Below are 17,829 nucleotides of genomic sequence, written 5' to 3'. Positions count from 1 at the left end.
ACTTACAAAATATGCAGCTGCAATGAGATTAATTCTGTACAGTGTAAAGGGGCTACTGTGTGCACAATTATTAGGCGAGTGAGTATTTTGACCATATTATCATTTTTAGGCATATTTTCTAAATCCAAGCTGGATAAACTGGAATGCTTAATGGATTTAAGCAGAGCAAGTGATGTGTATCTGTGTAATGAGGGAGGATGTGGCCTAAGGAGGTCAACACCCTATATTAAAGTGTGCATAATTATTATAATTATCATAATTATCTTTAGGCAAAATGGGCCAAAAAAGAGATTTAACTCACTACGAAAAGTCAAAAATTACCAAAAGTCTCTCAGAGGGATGCAGCACTCTTGAAATTGCTAAGATATTGGGGCGTGATCACAGAACCATCAAACGTTTTGTTGCAAATAGTCAACAGGGTCACAGGAAACGTGTTGAGAAAAAAAAGAGGCAAATTAACTGCCAAGGATTTGAGAAGAATCAAGCATGAAGCTACAAGGAACCCATTATCTTCCTGGTGTGTCATATTCCAGAACTGCTACCTACCTGGAGTACCTAGAAGTACAAAATGTTCAGTGCTCAGATACATGGCCAAGGTAAGGAAGGCTGAAACCCGACCACCACTGAACAAGACACATAAGCTGAAGTGTCTAGACTGGTCCAAGAAATATCTGAAGACAGATTTTTCAAAGGTTTTATGGACTGATGAAATGAGAGTGACTCTTGGCGGACCAGATGGATGGGCCTGTGGTTGGATCAGTAACGAGCACAAAGCTCCACTTCAAGTCAGATGCCAGCAAGGCCTGATATTATGGGCTGATGTTATTAAAGATGAGCTGGTTGGACCTTTTTGGGTTGAAGATGTACTCAAACTCAACTCCCAAGCCTACTGCCAAATTTTAGAAGACACTTAGTGGTACAGGAAGAAGTCTTCATCTTTCAAAAAGGCAATGATTTTCATGCAGGACAATGCTCCATCACATGCATCCAAGTACTCCTCTGCATGGCTAGCCAGTAAAGGTATTAAAGATGGAAAAACTTATGACATGGCCCCCTTCCTCACTGGACCTGAACCCAACTGAGAATTGTGGCCAATTCTTAAACGGGAGATTTACAGTGAAGGAAAACAGTACACCTCTCAGAACAGTGTCTGGGAGGCTGTGGTTGCTGCTGCACAAAAAGTTGATCATCAACAAATCAAAATACTGACAGACTCCATGAATGGAGGCTTATCGCTGTTATTGAAAAGAAGGGTGGCTACATTGGTCACTTGAAATGTTTATTGGAAAGTTTTGCGTTGCTTGTTTATAATTCTCACTTGAACAGATGAAATAAAAAAGTGAGATGGGAAAATGTGTGTTTTTCATTTAGCTGCATAATAATTCTGCACAATAATAGTTGCCCAGTAATTGTGCACATATAGATATTCTCCTAAGAGAGCCAAAACCTCACTTTTACTTTCTTAAACATTCATGTTTGAGGTTTATTAACATTTTGGATTAACCAAGAGCACTGTAGTTGGTGATTAATAATGATAATCCTCAGAAATTAGACTTCCCTAATAATTGTGCACACAGTGTAATATTTTAACATTCCACCCTTAATGAAGGTGTAATTTAACCTGATACTGCAACTGTCAGTGTTCATGGTGTACATCCAGGGATTAGTCTTATCTCTGTAACATTACCTTATCTTTAAAAACAGAAATTAGAATAAAAGGGGTAAAGAAACACTGGAAAAACAAGTCAGTTAAATCATTTACGGTATTAATATATATTGTGTCAGTAATAACCAGCAACTTGATTTAAAATAATCTCCTGAACACAGGAACAAAAAAAAAAAAAAAAAAATCATCTCAGTTTCATCCATCCATCTGTATTAAAAGGTATTAAAACAGAAACCATCATAGAGAACAGCTGTGAAACCAGTAACTTTCTTATTCTTATAGCGCTTTTATACTCTATCCACTATATACTATATCCAATTGTATATGAGTCACAAACTACACAAAGAACAGTTAGTTCTGCTTCAGAGAAAATGTTAAGACAGAAATGTCCTGCTTTGAAATAACTGCTAGGTGCTGCTTTGAGAAGCCTCTTTTTATTTGGTGTGTTTTAGCCTGTACAGAGCGACATAATAAATAGGCTGCAAACACGACTTGACTGAGAACCCATCTACCTGTTCTGAATCATCTCTCTGCTCCTGTGGTTTCCATTAAATCAGCCTTATCACAATGCTTCTCATATGTGGTTTCATCCTCATCATTAGCCTCTTTGTCTGGAAATGTTGGATCACATACAGAACTGGCCCTTCAGTTTTACTCATAACTTGACAGTCACTTTTCAGTCTGTATAATGCCTCAACAGTTCAAAAACGTCTGATGTTAGCAGGCTATAGTTGCTGTAAAAACATGCTCATATTTTTTCAGTACAACAATATGTGTTTATTATGCTCATGAAAGAGACAAAACATGACCTGAATTTAAGTCAACTGCTCAGTTTGAGCATGCGCATCCATCACAGGGTGTGTTGTAGACTTGAGAACCACAACCATAAAGTTACCTCTGACTGACTGAACTTCTTCACATTTATTGCTATATTGACTCACCATCCGGGTCCAAAGATCAACGTGCTGTTCAAACAAGCCCTGAGTTGCTAGGTGTGTGTTGGGGGAGGGGGGGGGGGGGGGGGGGTGTCCGAGCTCTTCCTGGATGAATCTGAAAGCTCTACTACAGGCGCCTCTCCCACCACTTGGTACCTGGATTGGTACCTAGCATCAAAGATATAAGGTAAAAGGAATCTGTAGCATTTTCCCTCTCTTTTTTCCAGCCTGTGTCGCTGTGTGAGCAGGACTTTGACGACAGAAGAAATCATAATTTTGTTTGAGGTATGTGGCTCATTTTAATTTCAGACTCTTGAAATGTATTTGAGTTCTTTAATTTATGAACAGTTATCACAAACGGAGTCATGCTTTGAATCCTTTAACCTCCTGAGACCCGAGCTCCTGTTTGCGATGCATTTTTAATTTCTCCTAGATATTTGTGATTAGATGGACCTGATATGTATATAAACTAAGCTTCCTCTTTGAACAGGAAGCTGTATTTTGTTACATGGTTGTTACATACTTTTGTGAAAAAAAAAAAAAAAAAAATGTCCTCAGATGTGGACGCAGGGTCTCAGGAGGTTAAAGACTTTAATGACTTCACGCCTAATCATTTCTGTTTTAGAATAGTTCAGACTGACCTAATAATATTTTGAGGGCAAGAAGGACTTAGTGAAACTTGCCAAACAATGATTATTGACTTCTTTTCATGCTTGAAATTCATTTAACGATACACAAATTAGGTAGCATTAGAGCTCAGTGTCTAATTCATCTCAGAGTCCATTCATTATTATTTTATGGGGGTGGTTTTATATCTTTACAGCTTCGTTGCACAAATAAAATCTAGAGAGCGGGTTTACAGTTTTGTGAAAAAGTATTTGTCTGCTTCATGATATCTTCCTATTTTTTGTATATTTGTCACATTAATATGTTTCAACTCATCAAGCAAATTTGAATTTTGGACAAAGATAACCCAAGTAAATACAAAATGCAGTTTTTAAATGATGATTTAATTTATTAAGGGAAAAAAAGTTATCCAAACCTACCTGGCACTGTGTGAAAACGTAATTGCCTCCTAAACCTACAGTAAATAACTGGTTGTGCCACCCTTGGCAGTGAGAACTGCAATCAACCATTTGTGATAGCTGCCAGTGAGTCTTTTACATTGCTTGGGAGGAATTTTAGCCCACTCTTCTTTGCATTATTGTTTTAATTCGGCACCACTTGATTGTGTTCGAGCATGAATGGCCTGTTTAATGTCATGCCAAAGCTCCTCAATCAGATTTAAGTCCATACTTTGACCAGGCCGCTCCAAAATCATTCAGCGGTGGACATGCTGGTGTGTCTTGGATGATTCTCCTGCTGCATAACCTAAGTGCACTTGAGCTTCAAAGCACAAACTGATGTCTGGACAGTCTCCTTCAAGGTTTTCTGGTAGAGAGCAGAATTTAGTGTTTCATCAGCTACAGCAGGTTGTCTAGGTTCTGAAACAGCAAAGCAGCCCCAGACATCACGTTGCCACCACGCTGTTTGACTATTGGTATGATGCTCTTTTTATGAAATGCTGTGCTAGTTTTACACCAGATGTAATGGGACACAAAGCTTCCAAAAAAGATGAACTTCTTGCCAGTCCACAGAATATTTTGCCAACAGTCTTGGGGATCATTAAGATGCTTTTTTTTGACAAATGCAAGATTAGCCTTTGTGTTCTCTTTGGTCAGCAGTGGTTTTCTCCATGGAACTTTCCCATGGATACCACTTTTGCCCACTCTTGTTCTTGCTGTTGAATCATGAACCTCACCTCAGCTGAGACCTGCAATTCTTTACATGTTGTTCTGGTTTTTTTTTTTTTTTTTTTTTTTTTTTTTTTGTCTTCCTGGATGAGATAGCCACTAATGGCAAGGTTCATAATTTAAAAATTGCATTTTTTAATTAAAAAAAAATAATAATTTGATTATATGAAACATGCAAGTGTATATATATATTTGTAAATATACAAAAAACAAACAAACAAAAAACCAAACAAAAAATCTAAGAGATCAGGATAGGGAAATACTTTTTCACAGTACTGTAAATGTTGTCCAGTATGTGACTGCCTGCCACTATAGTTCTATATTTAGTAGTATTATTTGATAATAACCAAATAACATAAAAATGAACTAATACTAGTAGTTCTACATATTATGGTCAGTCTAATTTTTTTTACGACCATCACTAACATTGTGCTGTTTTGGTGAAATTATGGTTTCTGTCATCAGTCAGCAGCAACATTCACCTAATCTCAGTAAACAGACTGAGCGGACAAATTTGAGCTTTGTTCACATGTTGTCAGAGCTTTTGAATTATTATTTTATCTTCATCTCATTTCATTTCATGTGTTTTAGCAGGTGTTGTCTATATGTTGACCAACTCTAGTCTTTCTCTACTGATTCTTAAATATCTATATAATTATTTTTTTAATCACAATTCTATGCAAACACAATCTTCCATAAATTAACTGGTTCCCTCTTGCAAAAGCAAGAGGGAACCAGTTAATTTATTGCTTTTTCCCTCTTGCTTTTCCCCTTTCAGTTGCTGTCTCGATATATATTAGCTCCAAAGGAACAGGTTTGCCCAGGTATCTGTCATAAAAATACATGCATGCTTTCCCCAGGTTGTAAAATATGGAAAACCTGAGCTAAAGATGGGCTCTGTGGTGTCACACTTCAACCAGTTCCGTGGAAAAGGGAAAGTCGAAGGTGAGATCTGATGAATGCAGACTTTATATTTATGTTAAATAACTGTATTGCTATCAGATTTTTCTTATTTTAAAATATTGCTGGATTACTGGTATTGAAACATTTGTAAATGTAAGTCGTAAGCATCAGTTAGAGTAAGACAGAGTGCTCCTGTAACTTATTATAAACCCTTTCTTGCCCTCAATGTTTTATTTTCATAAAGAGGAGAGACGCTTGCGGGCAAATGACAGACCTTTCAACCTATCTCATGGCTATGCTGTAAGTATATAAACTAATCTCACTGTGAACATTCAGCTGATAGCATGAATATAACTCATTATGTTATTTTAATTTCTTTTATTTGATTGCTTTATTTATTTATTTTACCCCCCCCCTCAAAAAAAAAAAAAATTAAATTAAAAAATCCAGTATCTCCAATATCCATACCTTTCAAAGACAGCAAAATCCATCTCAATGAAACCCAGCAACCAGACACTTAGACAAGGATAAAAAAGGAGAAACAAAACCAGGCAGTGTGGTGATTTCTGTTGTGAGGACACCCCCACTCCCATCGAAGTCACCTGAGTTTCGATGATTTGGTTAGAAAAAATTTACATTTTAAAGTACAACTGACATGTGTCAATTTCTTCCACTTCAGAACAACGCCATCAAGACCTCCAAATACAACATCGTTACTTTCCTGCCACTTAATCTTTTTGAGCAGTTCAGGAGGCTCGCTAATGCCTACTTCCTCTTCCTCCTTATCCTTCAGGTATCTCTACACAAAGCATAGATGCCTCACTACACATTGTTCAAATATCTATGAAATATCCATAAGTAATGAGCTTTAGGTTTATTTAGCTTCCAGATTCATAAAAGCTAAATGATCAAAGTATTAACACTCTTCTCTCTCTCTCTCTCTCTCTCGCTCTCTTTCTCTCTCTCTCTCTCTCTCTCTCTCTGTGTGTGTGTGTGTGTGTGTGTATGTGTGTGTGTATGTGTGTGTGTGTGTGTGTGTTTGTATGCATTGACAGTTAATCCCACAAATCTCCTCTCTGTCATGGTTCACCACAGCTGTCCCCTTGATTTTTGTGTTGTCTCTTTCGGCTGCCAAAGATGCCAGCGATGACATAGTAAGCTGAAATTCTCAAAATTTAAAAGAGAACTGAACCCATACCTAAGCAAATAGGAATCTCAATGTAAAAAAACAAAAAAAAAAAAAACAAAAAAAACAAGCAAACAACAAAACATAAGGAATTAATAGTATATTTGTAAACAAACAATATTTTCTCCTCTGTCGACTGTGCAGAACAGACACAAAAGTGACAAACAAGTGAATAACCGCAGGGTGGACGTCCTCATCGATGGCCAGTAAGTCTTTGGAAACACAAATGAAAAAAAAACTGAGCATCTTTTTTGTGAACTGCTGTGTTTGGATTCATTTCTGTATTTCTTGCCTTTGTTTTCTCTGACAGACTGAAAAAAGAAAAATGGATGAATGTTCAGGTTGGAGACATAGTCAAACTGGAGAGTAATGAGTTTGTCACAGTAAGTCTGGGGAGGTTACAGTAAAGATTAAAAGTGTACTGTGCTGTACTTATAATGCTTTCATCTCTTAGGCAGACCTTCTGTTGCTGTCCAGCAGTGAGCCTCTCAATTTAGTTTACGTGGAAACAGCTGAATTAGACGGGTGAGTGTGCACTACTCTGTAAAAGCTTGTGTGTCTTTTGATATATGTTAGTTTGATGGTTAATTTCTTACATTACCCTACACCTTTCCTGTCCTCTTGGTCTCCCCCAGAGAAACCAATCTGAAGGTGAAACAGGCTCTGACTGCAACTGGAGAGATGGAAGACAACATTGAGGCACTGGCTGCCTTTAAAGGTGAGAAGCTGAAATGAAACAACACACAAAATTAAGGCTTGAATGAAATCTATGGAGCATGTTTCTATAAATAAAGGTTTTAAGGCTACATCTATACAACCCTAATTCCCCCCAAAAGCTGTGGCACTGTGTAAAATGTAAATAAAAACAGAATACAATCATTTGCAAATCTCATAAACCCATGTTTTAGTCCCAATAGAACACAGAAAACATATCAAATGTTTAAACTGCCATCAAATTTAAATTGACATTATTTTTTTCTTAAAATTGTACATTTTCTCATTTTAAACTGCTGAGGTGTTTTCTATGTTCTATTGCTCCAACATTTTTTGGAAATGGGGTTATATTTTTATTTTTGTTCTTTTCATTATTTCTGTATTTCTGCTTTTGTTTATTTACATCAGTATCTTAGTATATTTCATTATGTAGGTCCCAGCATTGGACTAAAAGATCATTAATGATTAAACACCAGCTACGCTAACCTTTGATTAATTACAAGCAATGGCTTTGAGTGCATTTAGGAATTATTAACGCACAGATGCAGAATTGCATAAATAAACAAGAAGCACTCTGAGAGCACAGACCTCTGCAAAGGCAGCTCACTGTCTTTTAAGGGAATTTATTTTATTTTGTATATATTCATTTTGTTTTCTTTGTTCTTCTTAAACATACTTTAAGGAGATTGCAGTAAAGTTAAAAAAAAAAAAGTGCAAAGTGCAGGCTTTTATTTGCCCTCTTGAAACCTGTTTTAATAAACTTCACAGAATTTTGAATTATTTTTTTATTATTGTTTATTTATGTGGATTCATTTGCTTTATTTTCTTTAAAGATATAACAAATTTTTGAGTTGCCTTGCAAGAAAGGTAGATGTGAAATGTAAAAGTGAAATCAGAGGTCAAGTATGACATGATACTTGGATGCAAACTGTAATGTGATATTTCAAATCCCCATATCCCAGCATAATTTCCTAAATGTTGCCAATACAATCAAAGGCCGGAGAACTTTACGCGTAGTTTTAAAGATAAAATACATTTTATGAAAGTTTGACCTTGAAGAAAAGGTCAGAGGTACAAAGTATTGTGATATTTAGACAGTGTGTCCAAGTATTTGACAGGTACTATATTTACAGTATTTTTTAAATTTCTGCAAACAACCAGATTTGAGTGAGCCATGCTCCATCTTGTTCTTCCTGAAACCTGTGAACGTTCATTCAGAATATGTTGCTCATTATGTCTCAGGTGAAGTGCGATGTGAACCTCCCAACAATCGTCTGGACAAGTTCAAAGGGACCCTGACTGTGAACAGTGAGATCTACGCCTTGGACAATGACAAAATGCTGCTCAGAGGCTGTACTCTGAGGAACACTGAGTGGTGCTTCGGTTTGGTCATCTTTGGAGGTACGCTAGGTGCTTCTACTGAAACTGTGTGTGGTTTGCAATGAGTGAGATTCTCTCTGGGTTTATAATTTATGAAGTATTCCAATAATAATGTTTGCGTATCTTCCTCCTAAAGTGTGTTGTGTAGAAGCAATAAAAACTGCATATGAATGGGATACCAACAGTGTCCATGTAAAAGATTTTTGTAAATTATACTACTGGACAGCCTGCAAACCTACTGAAAACTGTATTTGCATAATTGTCAGTGTGTCTCAACATGACATTTCACCTCTCCAGGTCCTGACACTAAACTGATGCAGAACAGCGGAAAGTCAGTGTTCAAACGGACGAGCATTGATCACCTGATGAATATCCTGGTCCTATGTGTGAGTTTATACGCACACACAGCTATAATGGCTTTCAAGATCACTCATAATATATATTACCTTCATAAAAACATTCATTACTCAGATGCAGATGTGTGATATGTTTATTCTACCAGATCTTTGGTTTTCTGGCATCTATGTGCGCCATTATGGCCATTTGCAATGCAGTCTGGGAAGTGAAACAGGGCTCTGTGTTCACTGTGTTTCTTCCTCGTGAACGGGGCATTGATGCTCCTCTCTCTTCGTTCCTCACCTTCTGGTCTTATGTCATCGTCCTTAACACAGTGGTACCGATTTCCCTCTACGTCAGGTAAGTTTCAGCACAGGCAAATTACAAAATCAGAAAGCATCAGAAGTTTGTTTGAATACTTATGTGCCATACTTTGTTCTTTAATGCCAGTGTGGAGCTCATCCGTTTGGGGAACAGCTTCTTCATAGACTGGGACAGAAAGATGTATTATCCTAAGAATGACACTCCTGCACAGGCAAGGACCACCACACTCAGTGAGGAGCTTGGCCAGATTAAATACATCTTCAGTGACAAGACTGGCACTCTGACGCAGAACATCATGACTTTCAACAAGTGCTCCATTAATGGAAAAGCTTACGGTGAACAGCTTTGCTTCTGTAAAAATTATTGCTGTAAATGGAAACACAAGTATTGGTTGAATGATTGATTTTAACATTGCATTTTTTTTTAATATTCAGGGGACCTCTATGACTTCTCTGGACAAAGGGTGGAAATAACAGAGGTGAGAGGAAAACACATGACTGCACTGTTCGTGAACATCGTTTGAAGTTTGTGTTAATCCAAGTTTGTTGTTTTGCCTTTTTGTTGCAGAGGACAGAGAAAGTGGACTTCTCCTGGAACCATCTGGCAGATCCAAAGTTCAGCTTTCATGACCACAGTCTGGTGGAGACGGTGAGAAGTGGAAAACCTGAGGCCCAGGAGTTCTTCCGCTTGCTATCCCTGTGTCACACAGTCATGCCTGAGGAAAAGAAAGAAGGTCTTTATTTAATACAACATTTCAGAGGACTCAACACAGAAATTGCATTGCAGCTAATGTCCTGATAATTAAATATGTTTTCTTGATAGACCTCAGTCCTGAATAATAATGAATCCCCTCCTTTTTAACTTCTTTTTTTTCTTCTTCTTTTTAAGTCTTCACTTCATTTAGGAATCCTTATGTAAAATTAAACTCCTAATTATATGTGTAGGCCTGTGTACACATTAGTAAAGTCACAATGTGTAAGAATTGCAAGAAATCTGATGCTCAAATGTTCACATTTTCACATCCACTGTTTCACTGGCTTGTAATGTTTATGTGTCAGGGGAGCTCAACTATCAGGCTCAGTCTCCTGATGAGGGCGCTCTGGTGACCGCTGCAAGAAACTTTGGATTTGTGTTCCGTTCACGCACACCAGAGTCCATCACAGTCATAGAGATGGGCAGACAAGTCATCTATGAACTTCTGGCTATTCTAGACTTCAATAATGTGCGGAAGAGGATGTCAGTGATAGGTGAGAGGAAGTAGTGATTTTTTTCCTCCCCAGTGATCATAGCTTTTTATCAGAGGCCATGCTTCAGAAGGTCCGCAACTTCTCATTTCTGCATAACATTTTTGTGACTTTCCCTGTGATTTCCAGTGCGTGGCCCAGAGGGCAAGCTGACTCTATACTGCAAAGGTGCAGACACCATCATCTATGAAAGGCTACATCCCTCCTGTAACAAACTGATGGAAGTGACCACTAATCACCTCAACGTGAGTGATCCAAAGCATATACCTGCAGCCTGAAACTCATGTTAATACTATTTTTTAACTGCATTCAATTATTCCCCTCAAAATCAGGAGTATGCAGGTGATGGCCTCCGTACACTGGCTCTGGCCTACAAGGACTTAGACGAGAGATATGTCAAGGAGTGGACACAGCGCCACCATGAGGCCAGCATTGCCATGGAGGGACGTGATGAAAAACTTGATGAAATTTATGAAGAGATAGAGAAAGACATGATGGTTAGTCCACCAAAAAAAAAATTGTCAGATGGTCAGACAAATTATACTTCATCCTGCACTAGAATTACAATTAAATCAACATTGTTTAATCATCACTTGTGATGAAAGCATAGGATGGCTTCATTGCTTTGTTTTATGCAGCATCAGTTTAAATCACATGTGTGGTTTTAGCTGCTGGGAGCGACAGCTGTGGAGGACAAGCTGCAAGATGGTGTGCCACAGACCATTGAGCAACTGGCTAAAGCTGACATCAAAATCTGGGTGTTAACTGGAGATAAGCAAGGTCTGTATCGCTTTACATTCTTTTTAAAATACACATTTCAGAATACATGAAGACTGCAACACAACGTGTAATACATGCCCACACTCCTGAACTCATTAATCTATAAACTGTCTCAGTATACCAACAGTCAGTAATGGGTTTTCATGGTTTTAAGTGACAGATCTAATGTCAAAATCTGTAAATGCGCTGAGAGTTATTTAACCCTAGAAGACTAATGTCAGGTGATTTTCACCCATGTGAAAGTATTTATTTCCTTTTTTTTTTTTTTTTTTTTTAAACAGAGACAGCAGAAAACATCGGCTATTCCTGCAACATGCTGAGAGAGGAGATGAAGGATGTCTTCATTGTGTCAGCCAACACTGCTGAAGGAGTCAAAGAGGAGCTACAGTGAGTCTCTTAGAAGCAACACAAACTGGCACACGTTTGAGGCTTTTTGTTGTTTTTTATCAAGTGATGTTAATAAGTCCTCTGTCTTCATGTTTTCAGGAATGCCCGAAGGAAAATGTGTCCAGACGCAGCAGAGGAGCCATCTGTGATCAAGTCTCGAGCAGGCCTGTTTTGGCTTAAGAAAATGGAGACCATGCAGGATGAGAATGTGGATGGAGATTATGGCCTAATTATAAATGGACACAGTCTGGTAAGAAGGTATTTTTAGGTATTAATATTTCTGGGAGCTCCTCAAGAATTGTTTTTCATATTGCCCCTTCTCATTTGTCCTTGCATACATATACTAATCATAAAAAGAAACTCAATTATGTATTTTAAATAGATTTTATATGTATATACAAGTTTAATATGAAATAGGGCCTCTTCTGGATGTGATGTAAGTTATCCGTCTATACATGGACTGAATGGTATCTGGATCTGCTGCTGAGGAATTGCTCTCCATGCCTGGATGAGTGCAGCCTGCAGCTGTGCAGTTGTGATTGGTTGTGGCTGCCTCTGATGAACATCCACCCAGCATGTTCCAGGCATGTTCAGTAGGTGACATATCAGGATAAAATGCTGGCCAAGCAATTTTCTGGATGCGCTTGTGATCCAGAGCAGCCTGTGGTACATTCGCAATGTGGGCGCGGGCATTGTCTTGCTAACCCAACCACAGAGCAGGGTGCTGCTGCATGAATGACGCATGCACTAGTTGGAAGACCTCATCTTGGTGCTTCTGTCCAGTCAGATTTCCACCAAAGAATATTATAACATGTGTATACACAGTTTTTTGTGTTCTGAGATGACTGGTTTCAGAATGCAGAACACTAATCCAAGCCTGAGATGTGTAAGTTCATTTGTGTTCAGCCAGAACCAAAAACTGCTCACAGAATATGTTTTGGAGAATAAAATTTAAAAAAAAAGTTTTAAAACAAAGATTGAAAATGTATTTCATTATTAAAAAAACAACAACAACAACAACATCAATTTCTTTTTTGACTAGTATATAATACATATACATTGGTATTTAATAGTTTTATTCTAATATGGGTGTACCCTGCATCACGCCCTGTGTCAGCTGGGATAGGCTCCAGCCCCCCTGTGACCCTGAACAGGATAAGTGGAAGTGAATGGATGGATGGATGGATGTTTATTCAAATGTAACTTCCTTTAGGGAGTTTCTTTGTTGTGTCTTGTTTAACTGTTTTGAGGTGGTAAGGTCCCACTGGGGAGGCTTGACAGATGACCATATTACAACCCTGTAATCTCTTCTTCTCTTCATCATCAGGCCTTTGCACTGGAGAAGAACATGAGGCTGGAGCTGCTGAGGACAGCGAGCATGTGTCAAACAGTGATTTGCTGCAGGGTTACACCTTTGCAGAAGGCTCAAGTAGTTCAGCTGGTCAAGAAATACAAGCAAGCTGTCACTCTTGCCATTGGGGATGGAGCCAATGATGTCAGCATGATAAAGGGTAGCCTATGCCAATTCACTAATACTCAAAGCTGTATTTTCAGTACAGCTAACCAGCTGGGAAATATGTACTGTTGCTGATTTTGTGTATTTCTTTTCTGCCTGGCATTCAGCTGCTCATATCGGCGTAGGTATCAGTGGGCAGGAAGGCATGCAGGCAGTCCTCTCCAGCGACTTTTCCTTTGCCCAGTTCCGTTACCTTCAGCGCCTCCTGCTGGTGCATGGCCGCTGGTCCTACATACGCATGTGCAAGTTCCTAGGATATTTCTTTTACAAGAACTTCACCTTCACCCTTGTGCATTTCTGGTATGCCTTCTTTTGCGGTTTCTCAGCACAGGTGAGCCACATGCACTGGAAATGTAAAAAGGAACAGCAGTGGGGCATATTCACTTATGGAATTGATCCATTTTTCATATTTCAGTCTGCTTCAATTGTACTATTATATAAGAAAAAATTGATAGCAGAGATCACACAATGATAGACTGTAGAGAAAGGCAGATGTGTCTGCCAGTCACCGATTGGCTGTTAAAGTTCTGTTTTGAAGACACTTTGTTTTATTTGAGCCAGAAGTGACCACAGACTGTATAGATGCATTGCACACATACTTATATTATACTTGCATTAAAAATGCCCCAAAAGATATCAACAAGGCAGACATGGATGAGAGGTCAAATTCAGAGTCTTAAATTAGTGGAAGTGACCTCTAACAAAGAGCTGTCAACTGCAGCCACCTGTGTTGGCAAAGGTCAAAGGTCAAAGAAATCTTTATTATCCCTAAGGGAGCAAATAGTTTTGTAGCTAGCAGTAACGTTAAAAAAACAGTATGACACTAAAAAATAAAAAAAAAAATCACCTAATGTAGGTGATTAACAAGAGTAACAAGAGTTTTTGATCCACACTTCTGCAGCCTGAGGGGGGCAACCTTAAGTGGTCATGATGAGGGTGGCTGGAGTCAGCCAGGACAGAGTGGGCTTTTCTTGGGGTCCTGACCTTTTGCACATTCACCAGGTTGTTCAGAGAATAACTTAACAATTCCCTGGAGGTGATATTTGTTATTCAGATGTAAAAGCCCACACAACACATAAAGGAGAAGGTTAACACAGATTCTATAAAACAAAGATAAAATATCCTCATAAAAGTATGGTCAACATTAAAATTGTGGAGCTTGCGATTAAAAAACAATTCTCTGATGTGCTTGCACACTGCTTTAACCTGTGGCTCAAACGTGAGTTTGTCATCAATCAGGGTCCCAAGGTACTTATACTGATTAACCACAACTAATTTGTTGTTAATGGTTACAGGAGAAATGATGACAGGATTCTTTTACCAAAATTTACAATCGTCTCACACTTATACCACTGTATAACACCTTCAGCCAGTGGGCCATGGCCCACTAAAGAGAAGACAACAAAGTCATCAGCAAATTTCACTGTGTGATGCCCGGCTCTGACAACCATTTGTATATAAAACAAATAAAAGAGGTAATGAAACAGAACTCTTGGGGGATTCAGTGGATGATAAAAGAACATTTGATAAGATACCACTGACCCTCACACACTGTGACCTATTTGTTCAGCAACTGAACTCCAGCAACCAACATATTAGTCTGAGACTAATGTTATGGGTCTTCAGCCTTTTTGCTAAGTTATGAGGCTGGATACAATTAAAAGCAGATGAGAAGTCAATAAATAGCAGTCATACCATAGTGTTAGCAGCATCCAGGTGTGTTATATTCATACAGTCAAGAGTGCTTCTTTTGCAATTCTTTCAAATGTTTACAAGTGAAGTGAGTGCCACAGGTCTGTAGTCATTTAGTGATCTTGAACATTATTTGGAGCATCCACCCACAAAGCCAAGAATGCCTGAGAATAATTTAAATGGGTGATTTAAAAAAAATTTTTTTTATCATAATTCATGCTATCCTGCACTGTTATGAGTGAAGACGGACATAGGGTATAAACACCAAAATTCTTTATTTGTAACATATCATAATGCATTTTAATAAGGTAGTCTATGGGGATTTACTTTTATCAGCCAGCTTCAAGATTCTTTTTTTTTTCCCCGTTCAAGGCTGATAAAGCCTTGGAGGTTTGCTGCTTGCATATAATATAAAATGACCCAAAACATCACAAGAGAATTTGTAATTAAATAAAATTTAAAAGAAGAAAAACAAAAAAATAAACAAAAACAAACATATAACAAAGCTGCAACTGCACTTTTTATGCACAATCTTCAAACAAACATCAAACTCTGTAGTCACAGTGCATTAATAATTTATCTCCGAGCTGGTGTAGTTTAATGTGCTGAGACATAAAGTTTTAGTTTTCTTTTTTTTTTTAGGGGGGGGGGGGGGGGGGGGGGGGGGCACAATCTCTATCTCCATGAGTGAAAAACAGTTTCTCACCAATTGTTCCAGGACAAATGTATATAAATAATCATATAATTTTCTTAAGTTATGTTTATATGTTTGTTGTTGTTGTTTACAGACTGTGTACGATGAATGGTTCATCACCTGCTACAACACAATTTACACAGCTCTTCCTATCATCGGCTTAAGCATCTTTGAACAGGTATATAGGAGAAAATTCTTCATCATGTTTAGTTGCAATTCTATGGATGTAATTCTCACTTTCCCGTGTCTGCCAGGCTTTCCCATCTCTTTCTCTGAACCTCTTTTTCTGCAGGATGTAAATGACCGCTGGAGTTTACAGCATCCTCAGCTCTACTCTCCAGGCCAGAAGAACCGGTACTTCAATAAGAAAGCTTTTGCGAGCTGTGTGATGCACAGCTGCTACAGCTCCTTAATCCTCTTCTTTATCCCATGGGCTGCCGTGCGTGACACAGTCAGAGATGATGGAAAAGACATCGCCGACTATCAGTCCTTTGCTTTACTGGCACAGACCTGTCTGCTCATTGTGGTGTTTGCACAGGTGAGAAATACAGCTCACCATGTGCAAAAATGCATGGAAAGAAAATTGCCTTTTTTTTTTTTTAAGTCACTGAACACTCAGTCACTGAACACATTTAAAAGCATTAAAATTATATTTTTTATTTATTTATTTTTGTCAGCTGTGTCTCGACACCTACTACTGGACAGCAGTGAACCAATTCTTTGTTTGGGGAAGCATGGCTGTCTACTTTGCCATCACATTCACCATGTACAGCAGCGGCATGTTTCTGATATTCACATCTTCTTTCCCCTTCATTGGTCAGTTGAAGTGTCAGATTTTTTCAGAGTTTCCATATATGAGTCTTATCGTCCATTTTTTAACTTTGTCAATTTAGTGTTTACCTCTTATTTCCATATATATTGCTGTAAGTTGATTAAAATAAATTCTTTTTACTTTGTGTTTCTGATTGCTGGTCCAACGTTTGTTTGGATTTCAGGCACAGCAAGGAACTCACTGAGCCAGCCTAACGTGTGGCTCACCATATTCCTGAGTTCCCTCCTCTGTATCCTGCCTGTGGTAGCTTTCCGTTTCATTCTCATGCAGCTTCGTCCTACCATCAATGACAAAGTAAGGAAACATTTGACACAGACATTAAAGTCATTTAGTCTTTTATGCACTATGTTGTTGCATGTAGGAATTGGTGGACCATAATGAAGGATGTGAAGTGATTCTTATATAGTGCCAGGAATTTACTAAGAAATGTATTCTTTTCTAGGTGAGATATAGGGCACGACAAGAAGCGTTGCCAGCACCCGCTCCTCGTCGCACAGTGAAGAGGCGTATCAGCAGGCGGTCAGGCTATGCCTTCTCTCACTCCCAGGGCTATGGTGATCTGGTAATGTCTCAGAAGTTCCTGCTGAAATCCCCCCTGAGGAGACTAGCTCTGTTTACCCAAACCGACTCTCCTGTATTTCAAAATCAGCCACAGCACTACCGCACTATTGCTGAGGAGCCAGAGTTACAGAGCTCCTAGCCTGGAGGTTCACAGGGACTGAAACGCTTAAGATATTTCCACAAAATCGGAAATGGGTCTAACAATTTTTTTTTTTTTTGAAACATGTGCAAAAATACATGGAAATACAGTCTAGAAGACAAAAACAAAGTTTCTACAGTACAAGCTTGAAAGTCAGTATTTTGTATGACCACTTTTATTCTTCTACATAACGTAAACTCTCTTAAGCAAGCTTACTTATAATTTCTTTAAGCAGACTTCACCAATAGTTCTCCAGGCTTCTTGAGGGACAAGTCCAAAGCTCTTCACACTGCATGGACAGTGTGTTTGGGATCACTGTCATGCTTAAAAAAAACGAAGCTGTCACCAATGGTGGATCATGGAGGGTCAAAATCTGGCAGTACTTCTGTATGTTCATAATTCCATCAGTTTTCATAAGATCCTCTACACCACTGGCTGAAATGCAGCCACAAACCATGACAGAGGCTCCACTCCACTTAAGACTGGCTTCTTGTTCACCTTGTTGGTGCAAAAATACTATTTCCAAACTGTGTTACATATTTTATAGATTCAAATAAAAAAACTGGAACAAATTCTGTGTTTTGTGACAGGTTGCTGGAAGTGTGCCCAAAGACATAAAATTGGTTAAAATTGGTTCTTGGCTAAATTGTCTGTTATATGTAGACACAACACTGGTTCATGCCTTGAATTAAGCTTGAAAGATTTTTAAATTAGCGTTAAATAACTTAACAAAAACCAAACAAAAAA

The 17,829-nt window shown here is 38.4% G+C and overlaps 2 protein-coding genes across 2 annotated transcripts; both read left to right on the top strand.

Annotated features, from left to right (window-relative positions):
* Positions 1-5,258: 5,258 nt before the first annotated feature.
* Positions 5,259-9,277, top strand: LOC115789421 (phospholipid-transporting ATPase ID-like). Its single transcript, XM_030742826.1, has 11 exons — positions 5,259-5,339; positions 5,542-5,597; positions 5,977-6,090; positions 6,353-6,451; positions 6,628-6,689; positions 6,794-6,866; positions 6,938-7,008; positions 7,119-7,201; positions 8,440-8,598; positions 8,875-8,963; positions 9,080-9,277. The coding sequence occupies exons 1-11, from the start codon at positions 5,285-5,287 to the stop codon at positions 9,275-9,277; spliced, it is 1,059 nt and encodes a 352-aa protein (XP_030598686.1). The 5' UTR covers positions 5,259-5,284.
* A 57-nt stretch (positions 9,278-9,334) lies between these two features.
* Positions 9,335-17,082, top strand: LOC115789747 (phospholipid-transporting ATPase ID-like). The gene is made up of 16 exons (XM_030743261.1): positions 9,335-9,572; positions 9,672-9,715; positions 9,805-9,970; positions 10,296-10,484; positions 10,611-10,726; positions 10,814-10,946; positions 11,148-11,261; positions 11,543-11,648; positions 11,748-11,898; positions 12,976-13,159; positions 13,272-13,495; positions 15,645-15,728; positions 15,843-16,088; positions 16,228-16,366; positions 16,546-16,676; positions 16,825-17,082. The coding sequence occupies exons 1-16, from the start codon at positions 9,335-9,337 to the stop codon at positions 17,080-17,082; spliced, it is 2,523 nt and encodes an 840-aa protein (XP_030599121.1).
* The last annotated feature ends 747 nt before the right edge of the window (positions 17,083-17,829 follow it).

Source organism: Archocentrus centrarchus, chromosome 12 (genome assembly GCF_007364275.1).
Source record: "Archocentrus centrarchus isolate MPI-CPG fArcCen1 chromosome 12, fArcCen1, whole genome shotgun sequence".
NCBI classification, from domain to species: domain Eukaryota; kingdom Metazoa; phylum Chordata; class Actinopteri; order Cichliformes; family Cichlidae; genus Archocentrus; species Archocentrus centrarchus.
This window is presented reverse-complemented; position numbering and strand designations above follow the sequence as displayed.